Source organism: Cnephaeus nilssonii (assembly GCF_951640355.1).
Source record: "Cnephaeus nilssonii genome assembly, chromosome: 18".
In the NCBI taxonomy this organism is placed as follows: domain Eukaryota; kingdom Metazoa; phylum Chordata; class Mammalia; order Chiroptera; family Vespertilionidae; genus Cnephaeus; species Cnephaeus nilssonii.
The window spans coordinates 31,308,948-31,318,904 of record NC_137089.1 but is presented as its reverse complement, the minus strand read 5'-3'; the positions used below and the strand labels follow the sequence as shown (position 1 = coordinate 31,318,904).

Here is a 9,957-nt window from a genome sequence, read left to right as displayed (position 1 = left end):
TTTAGACAGAGAGTTGCCATGTGACCCAGCAATTCCACTCCTAGGTGTGTAGTCAGTAGAAATGAACACACATGTCCACATAAAAACTGCATTATTCATTCTAGCCAAAAGTAGAAAAACCCCACAATTTCTAGTGACTGGATAAACAAAATGTGTTATATCCATACAGTGGAATCCTCATCAGCAGGAAAAAAAAAGAATGAAGTGCTGATGCACGGCTAAGCCTAGAAAGATTACGCTCCATGATAGAAGCCAGGCAGAGAGAAAGGCTTACCTATGGTATGATTACATGTATGTGCAATGTCCAGACGAGGCAAATTCATGGACAGAAAGCTGATGGGCATTTGCTAGAGTGAGGGAGAGGCACTTGGTGATGACTGAAGGGTATTCGTCGGGAGGGGTAATAAAAATGTCCCAAAGTGACAGTGAGAGTTGCACGTGTCTGTGACTATACTAACAAACGTTGAATGGTACACTTCGAATGGGTGCGTTGCTTGGTGTGTGAGGGATTATCTCGATCAAGTTGCTAGAGAAAGAGAAAAAGAAGTCTTGCAACCAATTAGTCCTTCAATCACCAGCAGGCTGAGGGCCCCAAGTGGTACCGTTTAAGGGCAGGCCTCCGAGCGAGCGCGCGGGGAGAGGTTAAACGCGGAGCCGAGCACCGGCCCGGGACGCGCGAGCGCCTGGCGCGGGAGGGCAGGTCCCCGCTGACCTCGGGGCGCCGGGCAGCACCTGGGCCCCCGCGCGCCCCCCTCCGCCTGAGTCACGGCGCCCGAGTCCCCACGCGGAGATGCGGTGAGCGCGGCCGGACGCTGCGGGCCGGGGCGCAGCGTGGGCCTCGGGGCCGCCCAGCGGCTCCACGCGGAAGCCGGGCGGGCAGCGCGCTCTCTCCCGGCGGGGCTCGCAGACCGGCTCCGGCGCGGCGGGCGGCGGCGGGTGTCCCCGCGTCCCGCGCCCGCCGCCCTCCATGGCGTTCATCCGGAAGAAGCAGCAGGAGCAGCAGCTGCAGCTCTACTCCAAGGAGCGGTGAGCGCGGGGCCGGGGCGGCCGGAGAGCGAGGGACCAGGCGCGGCGCCCGCTCCGAGGCAGCGGCCGCGAGCACGGTCGGCGCCCGGGAGGGGGCCGCGGCCAAGCCCGGAGTCGGGGCAGAGGCCCGGCCTGATCGGGGCTGAGAGCGCCGGGGCGGGAGCCAGGCCGGCCCGGAACCCACGGGGAGCCCGGCCGGCCCCTGCGGTCCCGGCGGCCGCGGCCCGGCTCACCCGGAAGAGGCCGCGCGGGTGCGGGGCGGGCTCCTCGCGGGCGCCGGGCACCTGAGCGCCTGGGCTTCCGCGGCGCACGAGCCCTTGGCGTCCCCGGGGCAGCGGGGGAGGGGAGCAGGGGAGTGAGTGCGAGCTCGGCGGACACCCCACGTTCTCACTGCATCCCCCCCCCCCCCCACTGCCACCCCCGCCCCCAGGGAGCCGGCGAGAGGTCGCAGCCCTGCTCGGGCTCCGCGGGGTTCCAGCCGGGCCCCTCTCGAATCGGTGACCCCGAGGCTGCCCCGGGGTGGGGGTGTAGACCTACACGCCTCACAACACAGCCTTTTTGCTGCCAACTTCCACTTCTTCCGACTTTGTGAAGCAGATGCCCTGCTGGGCCGGGAGGAGGGCCACAAACAAGGCCTCATTCTGAGAAAAGCCAGGGTCCCACCCCCACATGTTTTCTCCTAACCAGTGAACCTTGCCATAGGAGGAGGCTTTGCACCCGAAAGCTTGGTGGTGGGGGGCACTGCAGTCCCCTCCCCACCCCGGGAGCGACTTGGGGTCGCTAAAATAGCCTCAGGGCAGTGCCCTCAGAGTTCCTGATCCCCAGTCTCCGGGGGAAGTGTGAAAGCTCACTTCTGCCCCAAAGTATACCTCCCAGTGCATTGATGGCAACTGAAACATCAGGCTGATCCTGGGGCCTGGAGTCCCTGGGGGCAGGAGGAAGTGGGGCTGAGTTATCTTACACATATTATTTGAGTAGTGGGAGCTAGTAGTGGGAGCTCACCTGTCACGTTGTGTCCTCAGTTGGACACCAACAAAGCAGCTTATACATGCAAATGCAAGTGTAGGCTCTCAGGTTTGTGTGAGCATGCAGCATCCACGCTTGTTTTACAGATGTTGCCTGGGCCTGTTTGGCCCAAACGTTCATATTCCTTTCCAATCTCTACTGTTGGCCTGGCCAGCATATCCGTAGTCTGAAATTTTGTCTCCCTAGTGTAGAGAAAGGAGATAAAGATACACCAAAAAATCGTCTTGGATCTGTGCCGGAAACCGAACATTGTCACTTGGTAGTTATGTGAAAAGGGAACCCGGGAAGGCGCTTCCAATAACATGTTGGCAGTATGATTGGGTTTTATCTGCAGAAAGTCTTGCTTATTCCATCATAATGGCCGTAAAGTACTCACACCTGCAGAGGTTCTTCTGCCTTCACTTGTAATGCTTGTTTCACGTGGAAAGAGCTTGAATAGAGTTTGTTCTATATTGTAGGACATTCTGGTATTCTGTGTTAAGTGCATGGATGTTCAAATTTACATTGTAAGAACTTTGAAACACTTTGAATTGCCTTTCACGTTCTATGATCCAAGAGTCATTTGTAACAATTCCATTGCTTGGTGGATATACAGGAAAACCTGTTTTCTTTAGATCTGCCAGGTATTTCCATGGCAGTAATTTGAGTTGTATTTGGTTAACTTGTACAGCTCTGCAATGTCACACAAGTCTGCACTTACGTGTCAGTGTATAGTCGGCTTTGTCAGGATTCATTGATCAGATGTGACAGGCTAGCAGGACCCGATAGAACTAGCTCTCACAACCAAAACATTTATTCATCAGGCAGGAGGCAGCAACTGTTCCTGAGCACCAGTAATCTGAAAAAGTCGGTGCCAGGTATTTTATATTTATTTGAAGCCTACTTGCTGACTGCCCTAATTCTTTTATATATATACACTGAGTGGCCAGATTATTATGATCTCGGAATGCATAATAATCTGGCCACTCAGTGTATATCCTATATAATAAAATGCTAATATGCAAATTGTCCCCTTGACCAGGAGTTCGACCGGCAGGCAGGCCGGCCAACCACCCTTGTCCCGTCCCCCTGGCCAGGCTGGCTGGACCCCACCCATGTACGAATTCATGCACCAGGCCTCTAATACATACACACACACTGAGTGGCCAGATTATTATGCTTTCAGAGATCATAATAATCTGGCCACTCAGTGTATATATAAAAGAATTAGGGCAGTCAGCAAGTAGGCTTCAAATAAATATAAAATACCTGGCACCGACTTTTTCAGATTACTGGTGTATCAATATATATTATTGATTTCATAGAGGAAGGGAGAGGGAGAGAGGGATGGAAACATCAATGATGAAAGAGAATCATTGATTAGCTGCCTCCTGCACACCCCCTACTGGGGATTGAGCCTGCAACCTGGGCATGTGCCCTTGCCGGAATCAAACCCAGGACCCTTCAGTCCGCAGGGCGACACTCTATCCACTGGGCCAAACCGGCTAGGGCTACCCTAATTCTTTAATGCTCTCTGCCCCATGGCTTTGCAACTTTGGGATGGGTAGGCTTGAACCAGGATGCTGTCCGTAGAATATAAGTTTGAATGACAGGAATCTGTCTCACAATCAGATGTGGGCTAGCATCAAGCAGTCTCTTTATAAATCTTAGAATTCATGCCTAAAGACAAGAATATTTCAACCAACTTTGTTCAGCCCCAAGTTTACTATTTTTGCACAGATTTTTCATGGCTCCATCCTTTAGGTGTCAATAAACACCAATTTACAGAATGATTGATAGGGTCATTGGCTCAGGCATATATCCAAGAGAACTGTTACTTTCCTTGGGACTGTTTCATGAAAGGCCTTACCTCTTCAGAGTTAATGAGCTCATTGGTCCTTCACATGCTGCTGTAGAGATTTTAGATTTCTACTGCTACCAGATAGTGACCCCAGAAAAGGAAAAACTTGAAATTAGCGTTTATTTCTTTTACTGTTAAGTTGATGCTGGTGCATTTAGAGTAAGTGATGTTTCTACAAAGGAGAAGCAGAGACGGGCAGATTCTTGGATTGGTGGCTTAGATCAAGGTGGTGGTAGAAGAAATGGAGAAGTGGATGTATTTTTTATATTTTTAGGAGGTAGCATTGACAGGTCTTGGTGTGGTGGACTGTGTAGGAGGTAATACAGGAAGAATCCCAGCTAGAGTTGTCAGATGAACAGTGAATAATCTCTTAGACTAAGTATATCCTGTGCAATATTTGACACATTTATACTGAAACGTTTTTGTAATTTATCTGAAATTCAAATTGAGGTGTGGTTCATTTTTATTTACTAAACATGGCAGTCGTACTCTCAGGTTTCTAGTGTGAACAGCTGTTAAGGAATGCCAAGTATTGGTGATGTTTATAAAGAGATGCTTTGGTAATTTTCAGTATCAGAACACAAAGAGATACTTGGCCATTTAAATTAAGTACACTAGTATCCTGGTTAAGATTTATTTCTTTTATTTGTATTATTCTTTTTTAAAATATATTTTTATTTCAGAGAAGAAGGGAGAGGAAGAGAGAGAAACATCAATGATGAGAGAGAATCATTGATTGGCTGCCTCCTGCACTCCCCCTATTGGGGATCGAGTCTGCAACCGGAATTGAACCTGGGACGCTTCAGTCCACAGGCCTATGCTCTATCCACTGAGCCAAATCGACCAGGGCCTGGTTAAGATTTAGAAGGCAGGAAACATATTGATTTCACTGTGTGTGTGTTGTTGTTTTTAATGTCCCTTGCAGTTGTTAAAGAAGATAAAGGGAAAACATTTTTAAAGGACAAATATATATCTTCCTTTGGAATTGTTGTACACTTATGTGTACAGTGGGTTAGCAGACGAAGATATTCTACAAACTGCTGCTATTTAAAATATTTCTGTTTTAAGATTTAAGATAGGATAATAGTTCAGTGCTTTTTATCTTCATATCTAGAAGTGGTGTGGGTGGACTAAAGCTATTTTCTTCTGGGGTGATGTAGAGATTTAGATAGTTAAGGCATGTTCCTACTAGGGAAGAGTCAGAATTTTCTCTCTATAGTGTCATAGAACAAATTTCCTAGCTATGGCTTGCAAGCTGCCATTCAGGATAAAACATTAGTGGTCATGAATTCTATATTGGGCATACATATTATATTAATAGTTTTTAGACTTCAGCTTTGCTTCAAACATTCTGTGTGTGTAATTCTCTTGGTTATGCTGATATTAAATTTCTTGGCTGACATTAAATGTCTTTTGCTTCATATGTTTATTTTATAAATTATGTATTCATTATACTTGTTAGCAAAGTGGTTTGCTATACTCATTTGTTTTATTTCTAAAACTGATCATCCTATTTTTTAAATGTCTTTATGGGATATACCAAGTGTTGAAAATGGAGATAAATTGCAGAATCAGTATTTACTTAATCAGGACTGCTGATGGGTTGAAAGAAATTATATTAAGTTTATTAATTGTATTTAGATCTTCTATTTCCTTAATGACTTTGTTTCTGATTGACTAATCAATTACTGATAGATGCTTCATGATGCAAACTTGACCTTGTATTTCTATCAATCTTTGCTACATATATTTTCAGGGTATGTTATTAAGTCTATATAAGTTTAGAATTGATATCTTCTTAGTTGAGTCTTTCATCAATATATAATGAACTCTTTTAGTAATGATATTTTTCTATTTGTTTGATATTAATATAACTATCAATTTTCTTTTGATTATTTGCATTATTTAGAATTTTTCATTCTTTTACTTTTAACTTTTGTGTGTCCAAAGGTTTTAGACATATTTCTTCCAAAGCTTATAGTTGGACTTTCAAATAATTTATTCCGATAACTTTTTCTTTTGGGGTGGGATTTTGTGATTTATTCATTTAATTTTTTAAAATCAAGATATACTCTAGTAGTGGTGGAAAATAGACGAGGCAAGTAAAGGGTACAGTGTGTTAAAGAACGGTAACTGCTGGGGAGGGAGCACAAGGCCAGGAAGGGGCTGCCGGTGTGAGTAGAAGACACAGATACACGGCTTCAGGTAGGGCGGCCGGGAGAGACCTCACAGAGAAGGCCACGTGTGAGCGGGCGGTAAAGGAAGTTAGGGCTTCCTTTTGTCTGTATGTCTTCACATGTAGGAATTTGCATCCAGAAGATGATGATGAAGTCGAACAGGAGCTCAGAAGGGGCTCAGGGAGCATGCTGTAGGAACTAGTCTAGGGAGGCGAGCAAGTGAGCAAGTCGAGGCAAAGTGGGTAGGCCGCAGTCACATTTGGTGAATAAAAGAAAATTCTTCTAGGTCCAGTGTATTGGGGATTTTTTTTTTTTTTTTTTTTTTTTGGTATAACTAGACTAAGCACAAGTTTAGGCAGGAGTTGGGGACTCAGGTCTTGGGTGTATCCCTCACTCATACCCTTAAGCTTAGGGTAGTGATAATATTTGTCTCGTCAGATTAGTTCATTTACATTTATTATTGTTACAGATATATTTGGACCCATTTTTCCTTTTTTATTTTGTTCTTTAATTTTGTCTTATTTTTCCCTTAGTTTGAATTAAAACCCTGCTTTTTCCCTTTCATTTTTTCTGAAGCATATGGAAGTTACATATTCTGTTTTTCTAGCACTTACCCTTGAATGTTAATGTTTATATACTGAAGCGAATCATTCTTTTTACCGTCCTCCATAATAATATAAGGACCTTGGAATAGTTAACTCCTGTTGTCCCATCTTAAATTATATAACCTGGTATTGTCCAGGATTTTCAATCTGTATTTGAAAACTATAAATTAAACATTTCAGTTGTCCCTTCTTATCCAGGGGGGGATACAGTGTAAGAACCCCAGTGAATGCCTGGCACTGCAGATAGTACCAAATCCTGTATATACTATGTTTTTTCCTATACATACAAATACTTTACAGTTTCTATTGAATTGCCAGCATCACTACTCTTGCATTTTAGGGCCATTATTAAGCAAAACAAGGGTTACTTGAACGCAAGCACTTGAACAACAGCTGATGTGATAACTGAGACAACTGCTAAGTGACTAACAGGGGGGGAGAAGACTGACCAAGGGCTGATTCACGCTCTGAGCTGGTGCCAGGGGGAAGGCTACTCAGAACAGTGCCACCGTTTACAACGTATGAGTTATTTGTTTCTGGAATTTTTCATTTCATATTTTTAGAGCATGGTTGACCACAGGTAACTGAAACCACAGGAAGTGAAGTTGCCAACATAGGCGGTGGGGTCTGCTGTATAATTGCCTAGTTAATGCTTATCTGTTTTACATGCATATTTAGTTCAGCATTCTTCCTTGCATATCACATCTTCCCTTTGGAATTACTTTCTCTTTCCTAAAGAATATCCCTTAGAAGTTCCCCTGATAAGGGTCTGGTGATCATAAACTAAGTTTGCTTTTGTATGTTGTCCTTGTTTTGAAAAATCAGTTTTGCTAGATGTATAATTCATTCAGCATTTTGAAAATTGTGCAAACGAAGGCAAATGGCCAGGGAAGGAATATGCTTGCTGGAGCAGCATTCCAGGGAGGAAGTTCAACAGAGAAAGGGTTAGTAACACATGTGCCATGGCCCTCTGCTGCAGCACGTAGCTGCCCCGCAGGGACGGGCTTCAGACTCCAGGAGAAACTGGGATCCCAAGGAGTAGCCTGGGCTGGGATACAGGAGAGCTGAACTGCGATGGCACCTTGGCTCAGCGTGTCCAGCTCCGTTTTTGTGGCTGTGGGCTTTGGCCTTGCCCCTTTCCTGGCTTGGTTGGGGGCTCTCTCAGCCTTGCACTTGGGTCTGTATGATGTGGCAGGATGGGGCAGTATTTGTTGTTTCTATGTTCATGGTTAGAAAACCACCAGCCCTTTCTCTGGTATGATTAAGACACTGGGGTCCTAGCCTTGTGGTTGACCAGGACAAGACCATCGCAGGTTTCTATGGGAGACCAGCCTGCAGTAAACCCATATCATTTAAGTTTAATTGTCCCTGTAAGTAATGTCTTTTCTCTGGCTGCTTTTACGATCTCTTTGCAGTGTTTTGATGTTTGTCTATATAAAGATGTCTTCCTAGTCATCCTAATTGGGGTCCTGAAGCTGAACCAGTTTTGGAACTATCTGGAGCCAAGCCTTTAGCTCTTGGAATACTGCTTTTCCTCGTTCTTTTATGCCTTATAACCACTCTTTAATATTTATTTTTCTGTGTTGTGCTGTGAGTTATTTAAATCCATCTTATAATTTACTAATTTTCTATCTAGTTGCCTAATTTTCTGTCTGTTCCATTAGCTTAAGTTCAATTATTGTATTTTTACATTTCGAGTTTTATTTGGGTCATTTATAACTGCCTGGTCATTTTTAGTATCATTTTTTATTTTTCAATTACAGTTGACATACAACATTACATTAGTTTTAGGTGTACACCTCAGTGATTAGACATTACATAACTTACTAGGTGATCATCCTGATAAAAGTGTTAATAGTGAGCGTTTTACATTGAGCTCTAGCAGGTTAGCCTATGATTAATTCTTGTTCATGGATTTTAAAATGTAGAACGGGCCAATAAGAGTTGCTGGTTAGGATATTAAACTGGTTCCTGTTCTTGTTATTTTTCATTGTGAGTTATTTTTCTTTTGGTTCAGATTTTTTTAATGAGCAGTATCTTATTTCATGGGTGTAATTTCTTCTTTGAAAGGATATTAATTATAGTCCTTTAGCCTTTTCTTCTGTTCTCTACATTGTCTCCAGTCCTTCAAGTTGTGTTCTTCTGCTTGTTTTGGTTTAGTTCCTTCCTGTTAGAGGCTGGTGATCTTGAATTGTCCATTCATATTTAAGTGTGAATTGTGTAATTCCGTGTCATTCTGGGCAGGCCTTATCTGTTGCTCTTCCCTATGGGATGATGTTGTAGAGAACCTGGCTCTTTCAAAAATCCATAGGTCTTTTTTCTCCTGCTATTTAGTTTTTCCAAAAAAACAATCCAACAGACTGCTGCTGGGAGTTATAAAGTAATGATTATAAATACTAAATATGACTGGCAATATATATATATATTGGCATAGCCAGCTGGTCTGTGTGTTGTCTTCCTGTTTTTTTTTTTTTTTTTTGCTTAATCACCCTCTTTTCACTCCATAGCCCTGCTTTCCCTGTGCTGATGTGTAGTTTGGAGCCTCTTGTTCAATTTTTCTATAGAAAAACCATGTGCCAGAGTGAGATAGGGATAATCATCAGGGGAGGAACCTAGACCACTCCTCATTCAGGCTCCCGTCATCCACCCCGTGCTTCATCCCTGCCTTCTTAGGACCTGAAACCTGCAACTTTGGACTTTCTGGAAGTCCTGAGACTGGTCTTGGTTTTCTCCTAATTCGTACCTTCCCTGGAAGCACCTGCTGTTCTGGTTTCAGATCGCTCCTGATTCCTCCTATCTGCTTTCCATTTCTTACTAATTTGTTGAGATCTCTCATCTGCTTTTATGTGTCTGTAATTTTCTTTGTGGGTTTTACCATTGAAAAAAATATTTTTGTTCCCCTTTTTAAAGTGGAGTTTCCAGAGGAAACAGAAATAAATATATGTTTAATCTGCCATATTTAATCTAAATATCTTCCTCCATCACACACCAGAAGTCAAGACCCATCTCAAGTCCACACTTCTGATGAAAGCTTTTCCTCGTAACTCTAGATGCTGTTGATATTTCCTGCTTCTTACCATAAAACAAACAAAACATTTGTTTGCAGTTCTTTGTCATATATTTGTTTCTGTGGCCATACAACTAAATTTATACTTTTCCTTATCACCTTAATTTGTTTTTAAAAGTTTGAAGCACTCAAAACCTTAAAAAGAACTATAATTCAATCCCATTCAGTTCAGTTTACTTATTTATTAAACACTCACTGTGTACAGAGCATTAGATT

General features: G+C 43.7%; 1 protein-coding gene across 4 annotated transcripts in view; it reads left to right on the top strand.

Moving 5' to 3' along the window:
* The first annotated feature begins 234 nt into the window (after positions 1 to 234).
* Positions 235 to 9,957, top strand: part of NSMAF (neutral sphingomyelinase activation associated factor) — a 44,139-nt gene continuing 34,416 nt past the window's right edge. The window contains exon 1 of one of the 4 annotated variants that reach the window (XM_079796647.1): positions 235 to 795. In XM_079796647.1, coding sequence (XP_079652773.1) covers positions 791 to 795 — 5 coding nt within the window. In that variant the 5' untranslated portion in view covers positions 235 to 790. The other 3 variants (XM_079796648.1, XM_079796646.1, XM_079796645.1) reach the window with 3 other exon arrangements.